This window comes from Amphiprion ocellaris, chromosome 15, assembly GCF_022539595.1.
Source record: "Amphiprion ocellaris isolate individual 3 ecotype Okinawa chromosome 15, ASM2253959v1, whole genome shotgun sequence".
NCBI lineage: Eukaryota > Metazoa > Chordata > Actinopteri > Pomacentridae > Amphiprion > Amphiprion ocellaris.
In genome coordinates, this window is record NC_072780.1 from 8814890 (window position 1) to 8839587 (window position 24698).

General features: G+C 37.7%; 3 protein-coding genes across 4 annotated transcripts in view; 2 read left to right on the forward strand and 1 right to left on the reverse strand.

Moving 5' to 3' along the window:
- The window catches only part of cap2 (cyclase associated actin cytoskeleton regulatory protein 2), a 27825-nt gene extending 14780 nt beyond the window's left edge, over nt 1-13045 (forward strand). The window contains exons 5-13 of the mRNA XM_023262993.3: nt 1779-1922; nt 2513-2598; nt 5057-5162; nt 8294-8486; nt 8624-8793; nt 9177-9300; nt 9404-9486; nt 10476-10619; nt 10719-13045. Of these exons, the coding sequence (XP_023118761.1) occupies nt 1779-1922; nt 2513-2598; nt 5057-5162; nt 8294-8486; nt 8624-8793; nt 9177-9300; nt 9404-9486; nt 10476-10619; nt 10719-10802 (1134 nt within the window). The 3' untranslated portion in view covers nt 10803-13045. The remainder of the gene's footprint in view (nt 1-1778; nt 1923-2512; nt 2599-5056; nt 5163-8293; nt 8487-8623; nt 8794-9176; nt 9301-9403; nt 9487-10475; nt 10620-10718) is intronic.
- LOC111563766 (aurora kinase A and ninein-interacting protein) lies at nt 11996-14987 on the reverse strand. The gene is made up of 4 exons (XM_023263009.3): nt 14840-14987; nt 13470-13582; nt 13170-13326; nt 11996-13005 (listed from the first exon to the last, which is right to left on the reverse strand). The coding sequence occupies exons 2-4, from the start codon at nt 13560-13562 to the stop codon at nt 11996-11998; spliced, it is 1260 nt and encodes a 419-aa protein (XP_023118777.1). The 5' UTR covers nt 13563-13582; nt 14840-14987.
- A 118-nt stretch (nt 14988-15105) lies between these two features.
- vps28 (VPS28 subunit of ESCRT-I) lies at nt 15106-21206 on the forward strand. 2 transcript variants are annotated; one of them, XM_023262996.3, is made up of 10 exons: nt 15106-15268; nt 17268-17331; nt 17433-17461; nt 17681-17718; nt 17828-17917; nt 18482-18587; nt 18705-18806; nt 19223-19276; nt 19365-19456; nt 20115-21206. In XM_023262996.3, the coding sequence occupies exons 2-10, from the start codon at nt 17292-17294 to the stop codon at nt 20233-20235; spliced, it is 672 nt and encodes a 223-aa protein (XP_023118764.1). In that variant the 5' UTR covers nt 15106-15268; nt 17268-17291; the 3' UTR covers nt 20236-21206. The 2 variants fall into 2 exon arrangements, with proteins under 2 accessions (XP_023118764.1, XP_054873792.1); XM_055017817.1 differs by lacking the exon at nt 15106-15268 and adding an exon at nt 15324-15559.
- Nucleotides 21207-24698: the final 3492 nt, after the last annotated feature.

The following is a 24698-nucleotide window of genomic DNA, read 5'->3' on the forward strand; positions in this document are numbered from 1 at the left end:
GCTGCAAATTTCACTCCCAAATGTAACTTTTTACCTTAAATCCTTCGTGCTTTCCCGCTTGGCAAACAGCGCTTCCTGCTGCAGTATGGTATCTGTTTGGGAAAGGAGAGATATAATGCTTCAAAGACAGATATTATGTGGACTTAGTGAGAATACAAGCAGCTGGTGGAGCAGAGAAAAGGGCTTCTATGTGGGCTTATTGAGATCATGTGCATCTGATTGGGGGAAGAATTTGTTGGAGAAAATAAAAGTTTACTCCTGTTTTTATAGCTGCTTTGCACGCAGGCGTTAAATTACTGAAGGTGATAAAAGGAATGTTTTTATATCAAGCATCCGCCCACCGTCACATCTGTGTATCCTGTATAGTGGTGAGATGGAGCTAAGTACTTCTATTCTTTTCGTTCCACTTTCTACTTCTACTTTCTACTATCTCAGAGGAAAATATTCTACTTTTTACCTCACGATATTTATCTGACAGCTTTAGTTGTGTTACAAGTGAAGATTTTTGTAGAAAAAACATAATTTTAAACTGGTTAAATATTGTGTTTTGTTATAAATGAAATTACACAACAGTTTGTACAAGTACAGCTGAAAAACTCATCTGATTAATGAATTAATGGACAGAAAATTGGTTTTGATGTTAGTTTAGCTCACTTATAATGGCATTTCTCACTATTTTCAGAATTTTTACCAACAACAAATTAAATATAAATCGAGAATAATCATCAGATTGAACATGATATGAATTTTAATTAGTCGCAGTTGGATACAAAATAGTTAAAACTATAACAGTAAACTCGTGATTATATATTAATCCTATTATTATTATATATTAATGCATGAGTAATAAAAATGGAATTATATATAAAATATACAAATGTCTAACCTTTAAAGTGCATTTTTCATTACATTGATTACTTTAGATAATACATTTTATTACTTATGTAAAATTTCCTTTTTCCCCTTGTAACAGAGTACTTGAACAGAGTGTTATTAGTACTTTTACTTAAGTAGTGGATGTAAACATTTCCTCCACCACTGATATAAACTGTGCAGTATATAGCCAGTGATATATTAGGTGTATGTCATTTGCAAAACCAGCCACATTAGCTTATCTTATCTGCTTCAATAACAGACCAGTGCTCTGCTGTCTGCTCATCTGCTTCTCATCTGAATAAAGAAACTTATTTTGTCGCAGCTCATTAACGGCAAATCCTTCACATTACATTTACTTCTCCGCGGATCAACAAAACAAAGCCATAGCGACAATTCACCAATGAAACGCTGCGTTCCTGGATTTGTGTGAGCGCAGGCACATGTGTGATTGGTAAACTGTAAACAGTGGAGGAGCGGGACGCCTTACAAGGCTAGAGGGATCTCCCCGTGAACTGAGGAATGTCTGAAGGAACGGAGTGGCGGGGAGGGGAGCTGGGAGACGAGCTATACTGTAGCTGAGATCTGGAAGTTCCAGTGGAAAAAGGCTCTGGCGTAATAAAATTAGATTCTGTCCTGCAGCCCAGTTTAGGAATTACTGGATGCCACTGGGAGCAGGATGGGTGCTGGTGAGCAGGGGAACAGGGCTCAGGTTGTAAAATCAACAGTGCACGAAACATGTCTAAAAGAATCCTGCATGGAAACCGAAGGTCTCAGTGAGGTTTTCTAGCCAACGAGGTCGCATGTGATTTGATTTAAATGCAATCCGATGATCTCAATCTGACACCCGCCCTTCTGATATCCCACCTCTCCTCCTCCTAATTTCCTCCTGCTGTTTCCTGCAGAACGAGCTCCAAGACCTGCTGAAGCCCATTTCAGATCACATCCAGGAGATCCAGAGCTTCAGAGAACGAAACCGCGGCAGCAGCCTCTTCAACCACCTGTCAGCTGTCAGCGAGAGCATCCCCGCTCTGGGCTGGGTGGCCGTGGTAAGGAAGAATGAAACACGGAGGAGATGGTTAGAAAATACATGTTGTAGCAGCATAAGGAAGCACATGTGCACACAATCACAACTGGCCTCAATGTGTAAAATATGCCTTTAATATTGAAATTAATCTAGATGTTACCTAAAAGCAAGTTAAAAGTTGAATAAACTCAAAAAATGCACCAGAAAGCCTTCAAAAACTTTACCAGAGCTTCAAATCAAAATGCATAAACAACCCAGCATAGTCAGATACTGCACGCATAAATAAACTCCTTTTCTCCCTCCAACATGCAGTTTTCTGTTTACCATCAGCACAAAATCTCTTCTTCTGGGTTTCTTCTGAATATCATATAGATTAAGATCAAAGCTCCTTCTCTTCAGTAATTGAATAAAAATCTTTGAGGCTGGTTCTGGTCTGTGTACGTTGCTGTCAGGAATTCACTCTTCCCCATTTATTAAGCATGTTGAACCTTCAAGATGTCACTGTGAACGTATCTGCTTTTTACTCTCAGAAGAGGACTAATCTGCAGTCAGACAGGGAGTTTAAACATCTGAAAAGTGCTTCTAGTGAAAGTGCATCTCTCTCTATGACAGAGTCAGAAACCAGGTCCCTATGTGAAGGAGATGAACGACGCCGCCACCTTCTACACCAACAGAGTGCTGAAGGACTACAAGGAAACGTAAATATGTCTAATACATTCTTCGCATTGTAATAAGTGAACAGAATAAAGGCAAAAAAAGAGGGGAATGCCATGCAATTAAAGTCACTGACTGGGATCAAGCTGAGGATGTTGCAATTTCAGTATTTGATACAGATTACTGAGATATGCCAAGTAAACTAAATTATGTTAAACTTTCAACATAGTTAAAATTGAAATGTCTTAATTTGATAACTTTAACCAAAGTGCTTTAGAATAACAAAAATTCGATTTAAAAAAGCATGTTTACTGAGTTAAATGGAAAAAAATTATACCACTGTCATGTCTGTATGGTAAAAATTAAGTCTCAGTTTGCAGCCAGTTAGTTTTGCTTAGTTCCAAGACTGGAAACAAAAGAAAAGCAGCTGGTCAGGCTTCATTCAAAGCTAACAAAATGTGTGTGTACAAAAAAAACGAGGTGTGAGAATGACACATAGGGGTTTTTACAGGGGATCGTGTGATGAACTATTTCTTGAAATAGCAAATGACATCATCAGCACTTTGCCCCTTACAACACTGCTGACTTTTTAAAACTGAAAGAGGAGGCCAGGAAGATAAATTTTTAACCACATCAGGCATATTTTCAGACAGAGGGCCAAATCCATTCAGCAGAGCTGGATGTACCAAATATCATTACCTCAGTTTTGGCATTTGGCATCATCTAAACAGCTAAAAGGGTCATCATTGAACAAGTCAGGTGCAACTGGAAGGTAAAACTGTGTCATCAGCATAATAGTGATACAATATATCATGGATCAGTATATAACTGAGGGACTTTTGAAGTCCATGGGATATATCTTGCATACAATTTTATTAAAAGTTAAAATAAATATTTTTTTTAATATTCATTATGATCATGTCTTTATAAATTCCGTAATTATTTATTATGGAAACAATCACTTATGAATAAAAAATGACTGGATATCACTGAAATGTCAACTAAATAACCATCCAAATTAAAGAACCACCACCTTCTAATTAGCTAAACAATAATAAAATGAGCTTATCCTTTTTATCAAGTTGAGATAATCATGACATATTTCTTTTTTGGCAATATATCAAATTTCATATGGAAAATAACAAATTGTATCTGTGTCCGACTAAGTTCTCCATTACAAAAACACCTCTCAAGGAAGTGTGTTAATTCCAGATCACATGACCTGCTCCACATGATGTCATTTCCTCCTGAAGAAAAGCCTGGCCAGACTCCAAGGCTTTCAGAGTTATTTAATATAAAGTAGTGTGTGAGTCAAGTGTGGATTTATGGCATGTCAACAGGTTTACTACAATATCTTTAGAAATAACTTTGAATTTCAATTTTACTTAATTGCATATATAATATTTAGAAGAATCTTTTTTTGAAAATACCATGTGGTGTTTGGTTATAGGCGGCCATGTTGATTTTAGACCCGAAAACAGCAAAAATGTCAACTATGATACAAAAAGTCGTGCAATTATATATTGACCCAGTTGCCTATTCCCGCTGAGATGGTTTTGATAGGCAATCAACCATTTCAACTCTGTACCCTGGAGACAAACATCACATTTTTGCTCTTTTAAAAGAACGTCAACAATATCAACTCCTGTCAGGAGATGGAGCAGAAATAAAACTGCCTGAGATTTAATGAACAAGAGGATGTTGTCAGATTCAGAGCTTTAAAACCTGACTCCAATTATGTGTTAAAAGTATTCAAATAAAATTATATTTTATCTTAGAGATTAGTTATTTCTGCCTGAGGGTTTCTTTAGCATTTCAGAGACATTTGTCATTGTGACCTCTTACCAAACAGTAAACCCGTACACTGCCAGATTTACAGCCAGCTTATGTGCATCATCTTATGTGGTTTCCATTAGGGGGTGAAAAATTTGGCTGCTTATTTAGGTTGTTGCAAGAACAGAATATGATGTAGGTCTTTTGGTGACATATTTTCTTACTTTTCTATGTGCATTTGGTTTCTGATTAGATCAAGCAAACTACTACTCTCAAGCAAAATTAAAAGTATTCTTGACTTATTGCTATTTTGAGAGTTTATGGGTCAGCATCCACATTCTTTAAGGATTTTTTGAGTCAAAATGCTAGTTCTTTTCCTCGACTATTTCTTGGCTTGGTGCAGTGACTTCCTAGAGCTTTACTAGCCTGAAAACATCAGCGTGATGACATCAGAAAGCATTTGCTGAACAGACATAAGCGGTTTCTACCTTCCCATTTAATATTAGACAAGAAAGGCAATGTGAGTATTTCCCAAAATGTCAAACTAGCCCTTCATCACCTTCTTGTCATCACCAAGTTTACTGCAAAATGTTGCATCCGCTCTGATTTCATAGATGTTCAAGCTTCTTAGCTCCGATCATCTGCTTCAATCCACAACATTTAACCTCCCTGCTGCTATCTGACCATCATATCTTTGTGCCTCCCTCCCTCACCCCTTCTCTCCCCCAGTGACAGACGTCACGTGGACTGGGTTCGCTCCTACCTGTCCATCTGGACTGACATGCAGTCCTTCATCAGACAGCATCACACAACAGGACTGGTGTGGAGCAAGAGTGTGAGTATGCAAACATGACAAACGGTTGCTTTTTGAATTAAACCGACTGAATTTACACCCACCATCCTCTCATACATGTGCTTGAAAACAACAAATCACTCCTCTAGTGGCCAGTTTGTTATCTTAGCTGTGTTTTCATTTACTTGTCGTTCGCAGGCCTCGATATTTTTATATCAGCTCGAATTCACTTCTACTTTTTTGCTTCCATTTTTAGTTATGGAGCAGCCCGTTACATAAACCACTGCAGGGAGCATGAATGAATGAATGAGCTTCTCTTCGGTGGCTGCACACCGCATTTCTCTATAGAGCTCGCAAATCCTCGGTCACTCCCACACACTTCTGTTTATGGATGTCTGCTCAGGGACTCCTCCTCAGCTCTCAACCCTCAGCAGATCCCCGAGATTAAGACGGCTCCAAAACCAAAGCCTTTAACCGACACTTGACTTATCTCTCGTCAGCTGGAGGGGTTTCTTGTCCTTGTTCACTCAGAGAGAGAAGATTTTACTCACACAAACACACTTTCTTTCTTAAACGAATTGTCAATCACACGTCTGTAGCCAGGAGATGGTTAAATTAACTTAGCATAGCATAAAGACTGTGAATAAATGGAAACAGTTAGCCTGCCTTTGTCTGGAGGTAACAAAATCCAACTAGAAGTTAATTCTCCAGGCTGAACAAAAGCTCATCCCATCAACCACAATGTACCATTTTTACGCTAAAGTTTTTGCATGGATTGAGGAGCTGAGATAAACTGTGTTCATCGCTGAGCTTTCGAGGTGCTATTAGGAGGATTTTATTACCTTTGGACACAGCCAGAGCAGCTGCTTCCTCCTGTTTTCAGTCTTTTAGATAACCGTCGCCTGACGTGAGACTGCTGTCAGTCTCTCATCTATTCTCGGCACGAAAGCTGATAAGCACACGTCCCAAAAGGTCGAATTTTTCCTTTAATGTGACATGATCAGTTGAAAACCTAACTGATGCTCAACAACTGTGCCCACATGTGTGTGTTTTTTTTGCATGCAGAAACTGGAGATCCTGCAGTGGCTGTGTGTCAGCTGTTGCCCCTGCTGTTAGCCGACAGAGCTGATGTGTGTGTGTGTGCGCACAAGGACGGGAGTGTGTTGTGCTAACAGGTGGTCCTCAGGGTTTACTTGAATGGAGGTTTTCTTTACAGAAGGACCCCGACAAAGGGCCTGTGTACACAAGCAGCCTGCGCCGTAACTTAAACTGCAGGGCTGGTCCTTCTTCAGCCGTCATCTGCTGCTCAGATACGGCTTCAGCGACAAGCTTATATCCTGACATGCACAGGCTGACATATGGACGCATGTGTACGCACACAGACACACTGACAGTCAGTTTAGCGCCTTCAGACCAGTCTTAGGGCAAAAAGTGAAGTTAAAAGTTCATGAAGTGTGTGTAAAATGAAAAAGAAGAGAGTAAATAGCATCTGTCAATCAGGATTATTCTAATAAATGTCACACTTTGAACAGTTTGAGTCTGTGAGCTGCCAAATATTTGGTCCAACAAGTATATTTCTGATGAGAGAACGGAAAGAAACAGTGTAACATACATTGCTATTAAATATAAAATATCTAAAATGGCAGTCACAGGAGAAGCCTTCAGAATGGTCAAAGAATATCAACAATTTAATGACTTTTTTTGCTTAAAAAATGACATAAATAATGAATTTGATTATCAAAATAGTCGCGTTTTACTTTCCTTTCTGTCAAATAATCCATTAATTGCTTCAGCTGTAGTCTGAAACAGCCATAAATGTCTGATTTTCACTCTTATAAAAACATTTACAGCGAAGTTAATTCCAGTGAATCAGGTTATTTGGCTAAAAGCGAGCCTCAAAATTTACAAAACAAGCAGATTTTTTTCCTCCTCCTTAACGTTTGTGTACAAATGCTCAAACCCACAAGATGTGAACACAAAGAGGTACTCAGACAGTTTTACAGCCGTGCATAAACACACACACACACACACACACACACACACACACGCTGGTTCTAATCCAGTGGTATGCGCTGAGCTGTTTAGTGTAACAGGTCTGCATTGTTCGGCAGCGATATGCACAACACATGTGCCTCATGTCAAAGGTCATGTCTCAGCATTTAGAAGCACATTAAGTAACAGTTCAGACCTCTGAACTGCTGCAGTAAGTGTGTCTCTGGCAGCTGTGCAAAGGCTTCAGAAAGCGAGCATGTATGCCTGTCCACGTTAATTTTACTGTATGCAGCTCAGCAGTTAAACCGAGGCTAGTAATTATTATAAACGCATCAAGCTTCATTACAGGACCTGATTAACTTCATTACAAACTACCAAACATTGTTCAAACACCCAGAACTGCATTTTAAATTCGAAGGGAGGAGCCAGAGTTTCCAAAGAGGTATAAACTGATGCACAAAACGTGTGGATTGTTACTATTTGTCAAAATGGTGCAGTCATAAAACCTATGGAGTTCCAAGGTAACACTGAATATACAGTCAAGCCCGAAATGATTCATATCCCTAGCAAATTTTGACTTAAAGTTACTTTTATTCAACTAGCAAGTTTGTTTTTGATTAGAAATGACACAGGTGTTTCCCAAAAGATAATAAGATCGTGTACAGGAGGCATCATTGTGGATAAAATGATTTCTCAGCTTTTATTTACATTGAAAAATAACTTGAAGTCAGAATTTGCAAGAGGTATCAATAATTTCGGGCTTGACTGTATGTGTGTGACACGTGTGCAATATATGTGTGTGACAGTCTGGTCAATGTTTGTGCAATACTTCTGTCACTGAAATGCTCTTTTAAGATGCATTTTACATCAAATTTTTTGCACAAAGTTACTTTTTTAATGTTGAATGCAATTTTTTTTTAAACAATTCAAAATTTTAGTATTTATTGGCCCTAAAAATAACTACTGTTTCTGTATCTATATGTATTCGAGGTCCAGCCACGCTCCCATAAAGTACATCCAAATTGTCACAAAGCTTTAATATATTGCTTGTTCAATACTCCCCCTGCTAGAGATATTTACAACTACACCTGTCATCAACTAAACTGCTGTCTTTTCTCTCATCATAACCTCATGATAAAGTGAATGCTGCTCTCTGAATTCAGGTTTCCTTCATCTTCCAGGGCCCGATTGCTCCTGCTTCTCTCTTTGACTCCCCCCCGGCCCCCAGCGCTCCCTGTCCACCGCCTCCCCCTCCTCCCCCCGGACCTCCTCCGGTCTTCACTGATGACGACTCCGAGCCTCAGGCGGACAGTGCAGCAGCTCAGCACTCTGCGCTGTTCGCCCAGCTCAACCAGGGCATGGACATCACTAAAGGTGGGTCCACCGTGGGGCCTGACAGCAGCGACAAAGAGCACATCATTTCTCTTTGAATTCATTTGTTAAATGCTCAGGTAGCTCGGGCAAGACTTGTGACATCTTCTAACACCCTTGATCTGGCTTTCCATCTCTAGGTCTGAAGCATGTCTCGGATGACCAGAAGACCCACAAAAACCCCAATATTCGCTCTCAGACGGCGGTGGCATCTAATAAAAGCAAAAAAGCCGGACCTGGGAACTCACCTAGACCGGCGGCCCAGAAGAAACCCCCCCTGCTGGAGCTGGAGGGGAAGAAATGGAGAGTGGTATGTGAAATGTTTGGTGCTTCTTTCACAGACCATTTGTCTTGTCTCTGTAATTAACTTAAACCTACAACAGAGTTGTCTAAACACATTGAATTAGTACTCATTCTTACTGTAAATGCATTTGATGCCATCAGCCATCATAACACCTCGGTCACAGGCAGTGACTCAACTCAACTTTGCTATAAAAAATAGTCTTGCCCCACCAGGACCCATACACTGCACCACTCCTATATGCTTATTATCAGTTCTATGTATACACTTTATTCTTTTCTACTTCTGTAATACTCTATTATGTTGTAAATACCAATTATCTATCTATCTATCTATCTATCTTACTCTGTCAAAGGTTATTGTTTGAATATGCTACCTTGTTGCTCTTGCAGGAAAACTTTGAGCAGAAACATGACCTGGTGATCGACGACACAGAGCTGAAACAGGTGGTGTATGTCTTCAGCTGCAACAACTCCACCGTGCAGGTTAAAGGCAAAATGAACTCCATCATCATAGGTGAGCTGCCTGCAAACAGATCTGAAGTCACTGGATTTGGGATGAAATTTATCATTACTGATTATAATTTTTCTCATCCTGATTTTTTTTTCATTCTCGTCAGACAACTGTAAGAAGCTGGGCCTGGTTTTTGAGAACGTCGTTGGGATTGTGGAGATCATCAACTCCAAAGCTATTCAGTTACAGGTGAGCAAGTATTTACAAAAACAACTGGCTTTAAAATCCACGCATATAACATTGTAGATTATAGTGATTCTACTGAAACCCTTTTTACCTTTTAATACTGCCAGTGTTCACCGTATAGCCAAATCACCAAATGTTTTGCATCAATATATAATTGTGGGATTTTTTGTATCATAGTTGACATTTTTGCTGTTTTCAGGCCTAAAATCTACATGGCCACCTATAACCAAACACCACATGGCATTTTTACACAAAGATTCCTCTAAATATTATAAATAAATATTATTATTATTATTATTATTAAATAAATATATTTACAGTTGAGTAAAATTTAAATTTAAATTTATTTATAAAGATGTTGTAGTAAACCTGTTGACATGCCATAAATCCACACTTGACTCACACACTACTTTATATTAAATAACTCAGAAAGCCTTAGAGTCTGGCCAGTCTTTTCTTCAGGAGGAAATGACATCATGTGGAGCAGGTCATGTGATCTGGAATTAACACATTTCCTCGAGAGGTGTTTTTGTAATGGCTAACTTAGTTGAAACTGATTTCTGGGACACAGATACAATTTGTTATTTTCCATATACAATTTGATATATTGCCAAAAAAGAAATATCTGTCATGATTATCTCAACTTAATAAAAAGAACACAATCAAAAGTATTTTTGAATAAGCTCATTTTATTATTGTTTAGCTAATTAGAAGGTGGCTGTTATTAAATTGAGACGGTTATTTAGTTGACATTTTAGTGATATCCAGTCATTTTTTATTAAGTGATTGTTTCCATAATAAATAATTATGGAATTTGTAAAGACATGATCATAATGAACCTAAAAAACGTTGTATAAAAATGTATGCAAGATATATCCCATGGACTTCAAAAGTGCCCCTTTTTCCTCTTATGGAATCAGACTTTTCATCATTGCAATAGTGCAAATTGTGCCTGACATACCTGTCAGTCATTGTGAGATGTCTCTCTGCAGGTGTTGGGTACAGTTCCCACCATTTCCATCAACAAGACCGAGGGCTGCCAGGTCTATTTGAGCAAGGACTCCCTCAAATGTGACATCGTCAGTGCCAAGAGCTCTGAGATGAACATCCTGATTCCAGAGGGAGAAGACGATTACGTGAGCATCCAAGTGTTCTGTGAATATCAGCTGAAACAAGTCAGTTGAACATTTTCGTTCTTATTTTGCACTTACCGTGACCTTCTTGGTTTTTCACAGAGGGAGTTCCCAGTCCCAGAGCAGTACAAAACAGTCTGGGACGGCTCCAAGCTGGTGACAGAACCCACAGAGATCGCAGGCTGATTGCTACTTTGAGTCATCATCGCCGCCAGCACAGCAATAATTACATATTACATATACCCACCTTACTACTCAGATATAGAAATGGGAATTTACAAGCCGGCACTGCATCTCATTAACTTTTAGTCCACTCCTTGTTGCTGTATTGGTGACTTCGTGAGAGGTTTCTTAAGCACTTTGAAGCTATCGACTGTAACGAACAAAGTCAGTAATAATCTAGTCTACATAACACAACCCCACACTGTAGGTACTTGTCACAGAGACGTAGAAATATAAGGATTATCTCAGGTTTAAGTAACACAAACCTACCACATTTCTTACATTTCTGCACCTCAGCAATACTTGTATTGATGTAAGAGTATGTAACTTTTGAGACTTTAGAATTCTCTATTTTCTCTAAATGTTTCAGGGTTAGTATAATAACAACTTTACTCTATTATTCATTGGAGACTTTCTTTGTATTAATGCATTTTAAACCATAGCAGCAGCATATTAAAGGAAAACTAAAAATTACACAACACATACAACCCTCAGTGGCCAAGCAAACAAGTCTATATGGTGCATTTTCTATCTTATCAAGTGCACGTTAGTTACTTCTATTAATGTGTATAGTGCATGCCAGTCAAGTAGTAATGTTTCACTTAGTGAGTAAAATATAAGCAGTATCGATCTCCTTATTTTAGAGCATTCAAATGAATCAACTCAAATGGATCTAAAAGGGTCAGATGTGCTGCAGCTGCTCAATATAATTAAATACCCGCCTACTAATTTCTTTTATGTCATAACTAATGGGCAGTAGTGGTAACCTCCACACTAGAGGTACTTCTTATTTCTATATTACTGCATATACCACTCACTTTTGTATTAAGATGTAGCACCAGCATAGGGCAGATAATGACATACAACAGTAATACTTTTCAAAAACTTTAATGACATGAAAACCATTCAATGTAATTGTGTATCCTTTTTCAAATAAAGTAAAAATCCCCCATATATATATATATATATATATATATATATATATATATATATATATATATATATATATATATATATATATATAGAGGATGATAAACTGTATCTCTAGTTTGTGTATTCAAGAACAGAGATATTTCAGCTTTTCACCACTAAAATCCACATTTGCTCGATTATATCCATACAGGGAGACCTCTGGATTCACATTTAAAAGATGTTTTTCAGTGCTTAATCACCACATTTCCTTGAGAGTCTTGAGTAAAGAGCATCTCATCCTTTTCTTCTTCCTCCACCAGAGATTTATAAGCACTAGTTCTCACAATCCCAGTGCTTACATTACTCTGATCTTTAAGTGGACTCCTGGTTTGCAGACCTCTGTGTGCCATCACCCTGAAGCCTTCAGAGTCCTGAGTAAACAACATAGACAAACTGTCCTCATCCACCTCTCTGCTCTGCGGCTGTGCAGCTCGTTTTTTAAGAGGAGAGCTGCTCGGTTTTGTCCACTTGATCTGCGAGTCGAGGCTCTCTTCTTTTGCAGCCTTTTTCCACAGCTGACTTGTGTGTTTTCGAGGTGAAGCAATTTTTGGTTCTGTCCATTTATGATTTGAAAGAGGTCCAGAATGAGACAAAGATGAGCGTTTAATTGGGGAATTAGACGACAGTGACCAGCTGTTTTCTTTCTCATCGTCCGTCTGAGAAGAATGAAGGTTTTTGAAGCATTTTTGAGTTGATGTTCTCTCTTCAACATCAACTAGATTTTCAAAGTTCACCTCAGTTTGTAGACTGTTAAGGAAACTTGGCTCTGAGCTGGAAACGTTCTTTGCTGCAGCATATTCCTGGTTAGTTGGATTAAATTCACCTTCAGAATACTGACTGCAGGTGAACAGTGGGTCCTGACTCCACGCCTGTAGAAGAGGTTCACTTTCACCTGGCAATGAGGAGGTATCGGTGAGCCTCCTCTTACTCTGTGGTGGTTTCCACTCCTCAGACTTCTCTTCAGATTCACAGGACATGTTTTGTGAAGGTGACTGACTTGCTGCCTGCTTCTGCCACAGTGTTTCTTCCATCTCGGTCACATTTTCATTCTTCCAGTCATGATCCACAGCAGGCTCAGAATATATTTCACGTCCTCGTTTTTTCCCACATGCTACGGTTGCAGATGTAGTTGAGGTACATGAAGACAAAGATGGGTCGATGTCAGGTACTTCAGAAACTGAGATTTTATTGAGGACTTTTGGAAGAAAGAATAAATAAATAACATTTTAAAACAATTACAAGTATTTGAACACATCAATTTAAATATTTAAGCATGTCAACAGTCTGCAACTTTATTAGCTTCAGGCTGACTTTCCTTATCATGACAATAACCCGTTCAGCAGAATTCAAGCTACTCACCTCTTCGATGTGGTGTGAAGAAGGTTGATATAGAACTCTGTTTCGTCTTTGGCATTTCCATTTTGGTCTGAGTGAAGTTGAGTGCCACAGCCACATTGTATCCTGAACCGCCAGCAAAAGGATTCAGCAATTTAGAAATGGGGCGGGCAAGACATTTCTGAAAAATAAGATGTGCAAAATAAAGTATTATCCATCTAACACTGAGATGAAAATAACAATAAAAATCTATCAATATGTATTTCATTATAAGGTAATGAAGTAGCCATGTAGTCTGTGTTTATAGCTTGTTTCCACAATTACCTTTTTAGCTTTGCCTTTGAGTTGCACAGTGTCCAGCCAAACACCACATTCCTCTTGAGTGGAGGTCTGCTGTGCTGCTTTAGAGGCTTTCATAGTGGAGAATGTAGAAAGACCTGCAGTACATAAAAATATTTTAGGGTTAGGGTTACTGGTTAACTGGGTAATCTGGATATGAATTTAAAATCCAGTTTCGATTTATCAGAAGCATTTCTAGATTCCTATTATACTCGCTGTAGAAGAAACAGTTCTTATGTCTTCACGTCAGCTGGCTTTGAATCTTTTGTCATTCCCATCATGCAATAAATCCCTCCGAAATAAGATACCACCATGATGCCACTGATCAAACATGCAAGTAGTCTCCGTTTCGGACCCTCTGTGTTGCATTCAAGCAGTAGATTTACTTCACACCACTGCACCTGTGCATTTTGTATGACCTTGTGCAAGACAGTGTACCGTTTACAGGCCTTGTCGTGGCTGACATCTGGTTATAGCTACTTAACAAATTCACTAAGGCAAGAACAAAAGGCTTCAGATCTAAGAATCTTTTTCAAAAATAAAAAACATGAAGGCAACAAGGAGATGACAAGGCTAGATGATGTGTAAGAAGAGTTTTCTCCTGTTGATGTAGTTAAGTTCCCATCGGGCTTGCACAGATTTTTTTGTGAGTTCTGTTTGTGTGCAAGACAGACAGTAGATTTGGTCTGATCATTATTAGTTATTTATGTGTTTAGTACATTATGAGACGTGATGGGTATTTTTTTTCCTATCACTAGCACTTGTATCTTCTCCTGGACTATTTAAAGGCTTGGTCCCCCAGATTAAAGAGTAATAATAACCTATAAAATACACCAATCTCCCTCTAGCTGGTAGCTAAAACTGGCAACCCTGGTTTAGCTCAGTGTCTGTCAAACATTTTTGTCACAAGTAACACTTTTGCATATAATTATAGCTGCAAAGCTCCATAAATACTGCTAATTACGAGACACACAGAGAATCACTAGTCTAACTAGCCTGCACTAACTATGATATTAATGTGAAACATAGGCGAAGCAGAGAAAGAAATTGGGATGATTTTACTTTGCAGGGAGTGTCTCGTGTTATTCGTCTTACCCTGAAACCACTTCTAAATGGTACAGTTACCAGGTTAAAATCTAAATATTTCTGGACTGGGCACAGCCTCTGCTTAATACCATCGGGACAATCCGAGACTAAATGTAACTGATTCCACAGCTGTTGAAAGAATTCCCATTGACTTTCCTTAGGTGACCCTAAATTAGCTCCATAACTGATGTTAGCAAATTTTGCTAATAATCCTAGCATTATGTAAGGTCGCTATGTGACGCAAATAATCACATAAATTATGAACTGACCTCATAAAGTCACAATGGAATGTTTTCCTTTTGCCTTTGCTCTTTCTTAAACGTAACTAACTTAAAAATGTAACTAAAAACGCTATCTTTTTGTTTGGAAAGTCGTCCTTGTCTGTTTGTTTGAGTCTGCCGCCTTCACAATGAGCTACCCCTGATATTTGACTGTGTAAAAATGCTGAGATGTGGGCAAAACTTAAAACTTGCACTTTAATACTCCTAACAACAGCAACAGCTAATTTAAAATGTAAGCTAAAGGCATTCATGAAGCGCTTTGTCACTCTATAACTATATCTATTTCAAAACAGCTGTGTTAATCGTTAAAATCGTTCATTTTTAGTGTGGCGCGATGGACACCTAATATTTTGACGTAGGCGGGTCCTCGCTGGAGGGTGTGTTTACATCGACGTCACACAGCAGTTTGCCGAAAGGGTGAGTGAAATGTTTTTTAATGTCGTTGATTAAACGGTCTAATTGAAATGGCGTGAAAAGACTGAAGTCGTGTTACCTGCTAGTATATTAATTGTCAGAAATAGAACATTTAATGCTAACAAACAACGACCTGTACGGCGCAGTCGTAATAAAACATAAAGGAAGTGCCTACGAGCTAGCCTCGACAAGCTAACCTGAGCTAGTTAGTTCGGCAAAACAAGAAATTGGTGGCTGAAGATCGGCGTTTTTCAGCAGGAATTCTCAGTGGATCGAGAGTTTCTTCGAATAAATGTTAGTGCTTAAGCTCAACACGGCGGCATTATAAGATTTTGCATCGCTCTGCTACTATGTCAAAGCTGTAATTATTAATCGAACTACTGTCTGTAAGTTCATAAATATTACACAACATTTTCATTGTGTTCATTAGGTCAGCTGAGACTAACCAGTCGCAATGTGTCACACCTAAACCTGGACATTAAAGAGACTAAGGCTAAGAATTTAAGTTCAGTGTTCAGCTGAAAATTAATAACAAGATTAATCGGAATAGGGACATAGATAACCGTTGCAGTTCGATCAGGTTTACATCTCTATTAAAACTAGACTGGGTTTACTCGGGATATTATATAGCCGTGATGGCAATCCTGACTCATCTGTTATAGCCTAACACTTACAGATAGGCATAGGTAATATAGCTGAAAGAATGAGCATGATAATGGGTTCAATTTCTGTCGATTTAGGTAATTTATCATTTTTAAATTGCCTGTTTTTAACATAAAGTATGCAGAATTTTAAGTTAACCCCTTTAGCCTATTTATAAAGGTACATAGGTAATAATTTTAATGTGAACACAAAAATGACCACATGAATAACTAATTTTACACTCATAAATATAAGTAATAATAAAGGAGTCATCTCATTTTGATTTAAATTTTTAAAAAAAGTAAAACCCAGAGGCAAGCAGAAGGAAATGAAGGTGGAGCCACCTCACCACACTGAGGTTAAGGTTCAGAGTGCCTAATCAGGATGAGGACTCAACATTGGCCTCCATACACAAGCCGACCTCAGTCCATCAGCTCTTGGAGCAAGCCGCTGGGAGGACGTATCATGCAAGGTGGATGTGGTTTGGGGACACTAGGTCATGGGTGTTTTTAGATCACAGGTCTCCAATGATCGAAGCCTCCACCGCTGGATTTCTGAGAGTACAGACAGAGATGACGAGAAACCCAGGTGGCAGTGGACTAGTGTGTCTTGGGAAACCTGTATGAAAGCCATAGGGAGAGCAACAGAGGGGGAAGAGGCTCCATTATCAAGGGATACAGGGTGTTAGTTAGCCAGGGAGGGAGCATGATAGGGACTTGTTTATGCAGCCAAATTTTGCATTTTTGTTAGGTGCTTTCATTGGATTTCAAATCTAATGCATTTAAATGAATCTATGAAACATTTTGTCAGTTATGTTCTTATTGTTACTGAAGTGTCTGTTGCTGGTGAATATTGCTGTTGTTTTATAGCCCTTGCCTGCTTAAGTTTGCTGCATGTGTGGCTAGTTAAAAGTGCATCTATGCTATTCTTTTATGAAAACTGAAGTTTTGCATCAAGCAAAAGTATTAATTTGGTGGTTTGCAGTTATGTGGTGATCCTATTCACATTTAATACTAACTTTGACTATCAAGACAGTGTATTGAATTCATTCTAATATCCCTTGAATACTATTTCTGTTGTTATGCTGTTCTTAATTATTATAATTGCAGCTTTTCCATTGGATACGCTTTTGATATAAATATGATGCTGAGTGAAAAACACCTACAAATCAGAATAAAACTGTACTATGTTAGAAAACCAAAATACAAATATGATTTCAGAGCAAAGTCATTAAAACTTCTAAGCATAAATAGTGTGGAACCTGCCTGTACCAAATGAAGAAGTGGTTTGCTACAGTTGAATTTGCCTGAATATTTTTGGTCACAATTATGTGATAAACTGTTACATGAATCTTTTTCAGGTCGAATTCTCATTCATCACCATCATGTTCCATGGGATACCAGTGACAGGAGGAGTAGGAGGAGGTAAAATATTCAGATAAATCTAGTGCTTCAAATTTAGGTATTCAAATTGTACAAGCAGTAAATGCCAGTATTGTTTCATGACACTGTTGTCTTTTCCACAGCTCCAGCCAATAAACCTGAGTTATATGAGGTACGTTTAACAGTTGAACGTTGTAATTAATGTTGTGCAGACACAATTTTAACATAATCTCACTGTAAAAAAATAAGTTCAACAAGTTATCTTATTGCTTTATATTTTTTTAAAAACAAGAGCGGCCCATGTTAAAGTAAAGCTAAAGCTGGGAATGATATTAGGATTTTCTTATTTTACTAGTTGTTAATCATAGCTGTCAAAATAATGTCATTTCAGGAGGTGAAATTATACAAAAACGCAAGGGAACGAGAGAAGTAAGTACTAAATATATTGCCAATGACTAATACAACACAAATGTATTATAAATAATGGATTAATTTTGTTCCCAGTTGTAATATCCTCATATTTATCCTGTTTCTAAAGGTATGATAACATGGCAGAACTGTTTGCTGTCGTCAAGACCCTGCAGGCTCTGGAGAAGGCTTACATCAAGGACTGTGTAACACCTAATGAGTGAGTTATACTTAAGTTCATCTTTTATGTTTAACCTTCTAAACCCCAGGCATTGGACGTTTTTTTGCTCTTGTCACATTTTTACACACTGTGGGCTCATTTTTTACTGCAACATGAAGTTCTTCACCTCTAGGGAAGCAGCTCAACCATGGCTAGAAGTAGAGAGAACTCAAAAATGTCTTTTGTGCAGTATAACAAAGTTATAAAGTCATAAGTCATTAAAAAGAAAATTTAATTTCTTTATTTAGTTTACAAAAAATGAAATATCTGGATTCAACACGTGCAACATTTTTCCAAGTGCTGGTGTTACCACAACTTGAAAAAATGGTAACTTTATATACTATAGATGCTTTACCTTTTTTTTGCTTCAATATTTGTCTTCTATCTGCTCTGTGTAAACACTGCCTGCAGTTCAGCTGAAGAATCTCAGAATGTTTCTGACATTAGGAGTGTTTTATAGGTACCATGCTGTTCAAACCAGGCCATTTTAAGATTCAGAGAGTTAAAAGACTTAACTAAAATGCCACTTGTTACTTTAATTGTATGTTTTTATGTTGGTTTCAGGTACACAGCCTCCTGTTCCAGACTCTTGGTTCAGTATAAGGCTGCGTTCAAGCAGGTGCAGGGATCTGATGTGGGCTCCATCGATGACTTCTGCAGAAAGTACAGAGTGAGTCCTCATTTGGAGCACAGATTGTTTTATAATTAATTTTTAAACAATGTTTTTTGATACATTTTATCTCTGTGATGTTCTGAAGGATCTTGCTGTTGTTATGGTTTTTCTTAGCTGGACTGCCCATTAGCAATGGAGAGGATCAAGGAGGATCGGCCAATCACCATCAAGGACGACAAGGGCAACCTGAACCGCTGCATTGCAGATATAGTTTCTGTATGTCCTCTCTCTCCACAATCATATTAAATAGTCAGTTCAGACTTGTTTGGGCTGCGTGCCAGAGTAAGAATTGTTGCAGGCTTTTTAGAATTTTTTGTTTGATGAAATGATTTAGTGCATTCAGTTTGCTCTAAATGGAAGAAGTGGTTTCATGTAATTTGTCTCATCCTCTGGTCAGTGACTGAAAAATGTAAGTGGATATTGCCAGCTGTATCCACTGCCAACTTCAGTTTCATCTTTTAAACTAATAAAATCCGCAGACAGACAGGGAGATACTGGCAAGCACTGTGCACTCTGTTTGTGTTGCTGACTGTAAAAACAACATATTTCTTGTTGCTGACTGTGAAATTTGGAAAATATGTTGAACAACATCTAATTGTTTGTCCCTTTTTGTCGTCTTTTATAACCTTCAGCTCTTCATCACCGTGATGGACAAACTGAGACTGGAGATCAGAGCCATGGATGAGGTACATATTAAAGTTAAATGTAAAATGTTTACAATAAGCAGCCACTTAACTGGACATGGTAGATGTTAATTATTTTCTGTTCTTTTAGATCCAACCAGACCTGAGGGAGTTGATGGAAACCATGAACAGAATGAGCAACATGCCTCCAGACTCAGAGGCTAAGGACAAAGTCAATCTCTGGTAAGTTACTCAAGTGGAAAGGCTAATACTGTTTGCATAGTGTGTAGCTTACGTCAGTTAGTCATTTATAAATCCTGCAATATTTTGCTGCAATGGGGTTTTTATATTTGAGAACATTGTAGGTTGGCAAAATTTCTAGAAGACCATTTAGTCATCATTTAGTCTCCTCGTCTACATCATGTTTCTGCACCTTAAACCTGTATTAGCCCTGCTCTTGATGGTGCAGCAGATTAGTGTCAGTCCAGTGTAAGTTCCTGGTTCTGGAGCTCAGTTGGACATGTTTTTCTCTTTTATTTCTCTTTTGTCACTAAGTTCAACCTGTTGAAGCACCTTGTGAATGTTTTTCTGAAAGGTGCTATACAAATAAATTTATTATATTATATTATTATGTTTACGAACCACAGCAAAGAAACATTTGGGAATCTGAAAGCTGACTTCAGTGCTGCTGAAACCATCACTGCTGAACCTATACTATAATGTGGCTTCTTAATCATGTAATCTTTCCTATAATGTGTAAGTTACATTGTTCCTCAGTAGTGCAGGTCTCACTCCATTCCATGATAAATTTGCATTTCCAAGCCACAGTTTCAACCCTTTATTACGTATGGGCGGCGGGGGTTTATCTTAACTGTAATTTTTTGCGATCTTTTCTCCCCAGGTTGACCACCCTCAGCAGCATGTCGGCTTCAGATGAGTTGGATGATAATCAGGTGCGCCAGATGCTGTTTGATCTGGAGTCGGCCTACAACGCCTTCAACCGCTTCCTCCACTCCTCTTAAAGCATCTGTCCATCATAGATCTGTCTGTCTGTTCGTCCATGTGGAATTCTGACTATTATACATGTTAAGTTAAAAGAAGAAACATGCTCCTTTCTCTTGATTGTTCTGGCAGAGAGTGGATTTATAACTGGACAAGTTTTCTGTCTCCCGCAATTCTTTTTTTCTCTGTACATTTGGTTCTAATGTTCTTTAATCAAGTTATATACAACTCAAACTCCACCGCCTTCACTGTTTGTTGTACATCATTGCTGCAAGCTGCTCCATTAGCCTTTTTTCTGCCCGAACTTGCTAGATAAATCCTTTAACACCGGCTGTTTAATCTCCACTTGACCCAACAGTTTACTCTTTATACTGTAACATCATAAAGGGTCTAATTTTATACTTAAGTTTTGCAGTGCATCAACAAAGAATAATGATACAAGCCTGCAAATGAAGTAAAAAGTTCGTAACAGCCAGTCTTTGTATTATTGGAAAGAAAAGAGGAATTATTCTATTTTTTTCTTCTTGGTACCCTAATTGTATCCACTACCTGTCACCTGTTTACTGTGTTTGTTTCATTACATAGGTTTTTAATGTAGAATCATATAATAGTGTGTGTAAATGGGGTAAAAGAAATTGTTTTGTCAGCAAACCAAACACAGCTGACTTGAAGATGATCAGACTGCACTTCAAATTAATCATTATACTGAAACTAGGGTGGAAGGAAATGTCGATTACTTCTTTTTCTGTCCCTGTCATTCATTAACATGCCTAATCTGTATTTCCTTTGAAGTGAGGGTTTCACCACAATGTATAAGTGGGCAAAAGAGAGGTGGGCACACCGCCTCCTTATTTTGCTTACTAAATATGTTTCAACCTCCAAACACCATTAGGGAGAACATATTTATTAAGATTTATCATTGTAAATAATAGTTTTGATTTTTAAATGAAAGCATGTAACACCTTTTTAGAAATAAACTTTTAAAAAATGATCCAATGTCAGCTTATTTTTAGCTCATTTTGTGTTGTATTTGAACAGGGTGAAGTTTAGTATTTTGAAATGCAATGGAAATATGGAGGTATTTATTGTTAGTTTTTTAAGTTAATAGTTTAATCTTGATCATAGGACTTTTTTACTTGCCTGTCTACTATAATTTTGTCTTTCCTATTACTGTAACAGATGCACTCATGACCATTGCTGTGATCACCTGTAAAGGGGTCCTGAAGTTGTTTGCCCCATCTAAGCCACCCACTGCCACGTTGTTGCCTCCAATCTACAGTTAAGTGATGGTGCACACATGAGATTACACAAGGCAGCTTTATTACGACCCACTGACCACTCTAAAGCCAACTAATAGCACCAGGGACAATTTGATACCTTATCAGGGGTTTTCCTGCACAGTGGCATTTTTGGGCCTCTCAGAGTTTTTATCCAACACCAAAGGAAAAAATATATATTAAGTTAAGGTTTCATTCACTCGTGCATAATAGATACTTTTGTTTATCAGGAACAATGGAAAACTATAGATTTCAGTCAAATATGGTAACAGACTCATTGCCTGATGGCAAGCTGGTCATGCTTACTATTTCATATATATATATATATATTTGTTTTCGTTTTTGTTTTCATTTAGTAAAGTATGCCTAACTTCTCAAAGCATTAGTGTAAAATAGGAAATAGTTACCTGGTGAAATCTAGTGTTATAAAACAGGCATTCAGTGCCAACTTTGTTGTTAATTTGGACTTAATTTGGACTTGGAAATAGTTGTTGAAATTCTACAGAAAGTGAATTCACATAGAGATAAGTATCCATCAGAGTTATTTGTTGCAATAAACCATCCCACTGACCTAAAACAACAGTTAAAGGTAAAAAGTCACATTCTGTCTTATAGGCAGGTGTATTTCTCATACCTAGCAGGAAAAAAAAATGTGCACGGATTAGTCTTTGTGGATTTTGATTAACCATGTTTATGGAGTTTTGTTAACTAATGAGGCAAACTGTGGCTTCATAGAACTCTTTCTGTGGGTCTGTCTTCTTTCTTTCTCCCTGAAATTGGGCTCTCTGATTTCTATCCACAATAGAGGGAAAATTAGGCCTCCTCTGCACATCAAGACACCAAGGTCAAGTTGGTCTCCCAGCACAAATGAATGAAAGACAGACCTTCATATTGAAAAGCAAACACTTATTATGTAAAGTACAGAAAGGAATAATTACCAGATATAATTATAAGAATATGACAGATTGATTTTCCTTCAGAAACACTCATGCTAGTGGGCCCAGGTGGGCTAAAAACTAATATGCTTATTTAAGCATTCAAATTAACTGCTTTTCTGTGTGCCAGGTTTTAATTTGATGGCATACAAGTAGATATTATACTGCAGTGGTGCAAATTCCCTAACAAACATGTGAACATAGGATGGAAATAAATATCTGGTCAGCAGCAGATCTCATCAATGCCCAAAGATCCTGGATGTCATGAAAACCTCTCCTTCATATGACATCATTTGTTCAGGGCCTCAATTTGATAAAGTGATCAAAGCAATCTATGTTCTGGTCAGGCTATTTTTTTAAAACCTTGACAAGAAATTGCATATGACAGCCTTATTTATGATACAATTAAATGGAAAGGATTTTCTAGCTGACACAAATTCAAACTTATTGATACGTAATCACTTGAACAATACATTATATATGTCAAATAGAAACTCCATCACTAACCTGTTATAGCAATCAGCCACTTAAGAATGAACTCTATTACCTTTGCTCGAGCAACTTTTACTTATTATTACAAGAGATACATTTTTAATGTGTTCAATTTACAGGCAAAGCGCTGTTTGCTGTTTAATTAATTAACCAATTAATTTTTTTTACATTGTCTTACATTTTGTGATTGGGTAGTTAGGTGTCCGACCTCCCAAGTTGTTTTGATTCCAGGCTGGTGTTGCAGGAGTGGCTGAAATGGGAGTTCACCTGTTGATTTGTGGTGATATGAGTTAAGGTTTGCTGTGGCACTTGTGGTATATTTCTCTGTTGGGGAAAATTTTGTTTGTTGTTTTTATTATTCACGGCTAGCACACCCCCAGTGCATCATCTCACTGGTTGAATTTGTAATATTAGCGACCCTGATTTTAATAAACCAGCCAGCAATGGCATGTTGACCCAAATTTACAGCTGGCTTCTTTATTGAAGTTTGCCTGTATTTTTACATTGGGCATACACAGATGGCACAGTATTACCAAGAAGGACATTAAGATCCCCGCCTCATCCCCACCCTACGCCCAATATGCCAGATGGCTGCTCTTCCTAGGCCGGGTCCTGTCGGAAGTCTTTGTTTACCTTCCTGCTAAAGAGGAGGATTCTTGTTCTTCCCCACTGTTGCCAAGTGCTTGCTCAAAGGGATTTCCTTAGGGTTTTTTCAGTTTAAAATGGAAAAGGTCTTCACCTTTGTATGTCAAGTGCTATGAGATGACATATGTTGTGAGTGTGTGCCATATTAATGAAAAACTGAACTGAATTTAATTACGAGTGACTTGCTATTGAACGATTCTCCTGGCAAAATTAACCATTTAAATGGAGAAAAGTAAAACACCTTTTTTTCCAAGTATCAGAAGGGACCTTGTGTACAATAATCTCAGTCCTTTACAATTTATGAAATGGAAGCATGTCAAGCATTTCTGATGAGGTTATGGTGAACCAAAAATATTCTGGGATTTCTACTGCAAACATGGATGATTTATTTACTTTACTTTGTTCATTTTAATGTATTTTATTGAAGGTTTTTTTTTGTGGTACTCATGGTAGTTTGAACATATCGATAGATGGATAGACAGATAGATGGTGCTAGTAGAGTAAAAAAAAGAGTAATAAAAACCATGAATACAGTACAATAAAAAATATATTTTTAAAAGTAGCATGCAGAAGGAGTGTCCTGGGTTATTGTGCAGTATTAATGTTTTTTTTAGTTAGGGAAAACTAGCTTGTTTTACCCCTTTTTAAAAATAAGTTTCTGTAAGTTTTTGCTCTATTCAGGCCTAAAGTCAACATGGCTGCCTATAACCAAACACCACAAGGCATTTTTACAGAAAGATTCTTCTAAATATTATATATACAACTGAGTAAAATTGAAATTGAAAGTTGTTTTTAAAGATATTGTAGTGAACCTGTTGACATGCCATAAATCCACACTTGATTCACACACTACTTTATATTAAATAACTCAGAAAGCCTTGGAGTCTTGCCAGTCTTTTCTTCAGGAGGAAATGACATCATGTGGAACAGGTCATGTGATCTGGAATTAACACATTTCCTTCAGAGGTGTTTTTGTAATGGGGAACTTAGTTGAAAGTGATTTCTCAGACACAGATACAATTTGTTATTTTTCATATAAAATTTGATATATTGCCAAAAAAGAAATATCTGTCATGATTATCTCAACTTAATAAAAAGAACACAATCAAAACTATTTTTGAATAAGCTCATTTT

Coding starts and splice junctions, on each gene's coding strand:
- LOC111563766 (XM_023263009.3), bottom strand. CDS start 13,562: ATGAAAGCCTCTAAAGCAGCACAGCAGACCTCCACTCAAGAGGAATGT. Junction 13,327..13,469: donor TCAAAGGCAAAGCTAAAAAG/GTAATTGTGGAA, acceptor CTTATTTTTCAG/AAATGTCTTGCCCGCCCCAT. Junction 13,006..13,169: donor CTTCACACCACATCGAAGAG/GTGAGTAGCTTG, acceptor TTCTTCCAAAAG/TCCTCAATAAAATCTCAGTT.
- vps28 (XM_023262996.3), top strand. CDS start 17,292: ATGTTCCATGGGATACCAGTGACAGGAGGAGTAGGAGGAG. Junction 17,462..17,680: donor ATAAACCTGAGTTATATGAG/GTACGTTTAACA, acceptor ATGTCATTTCAG/GAGGTGAAATTATACAAAAA. Junction 18,588..18,704: donor ACTTCTGCAGAAAGTACAGA/GTGAGTCCTCAT, acceptor GGTTTTTCTTAG/CTGGACTGCCCATTAGCAAT.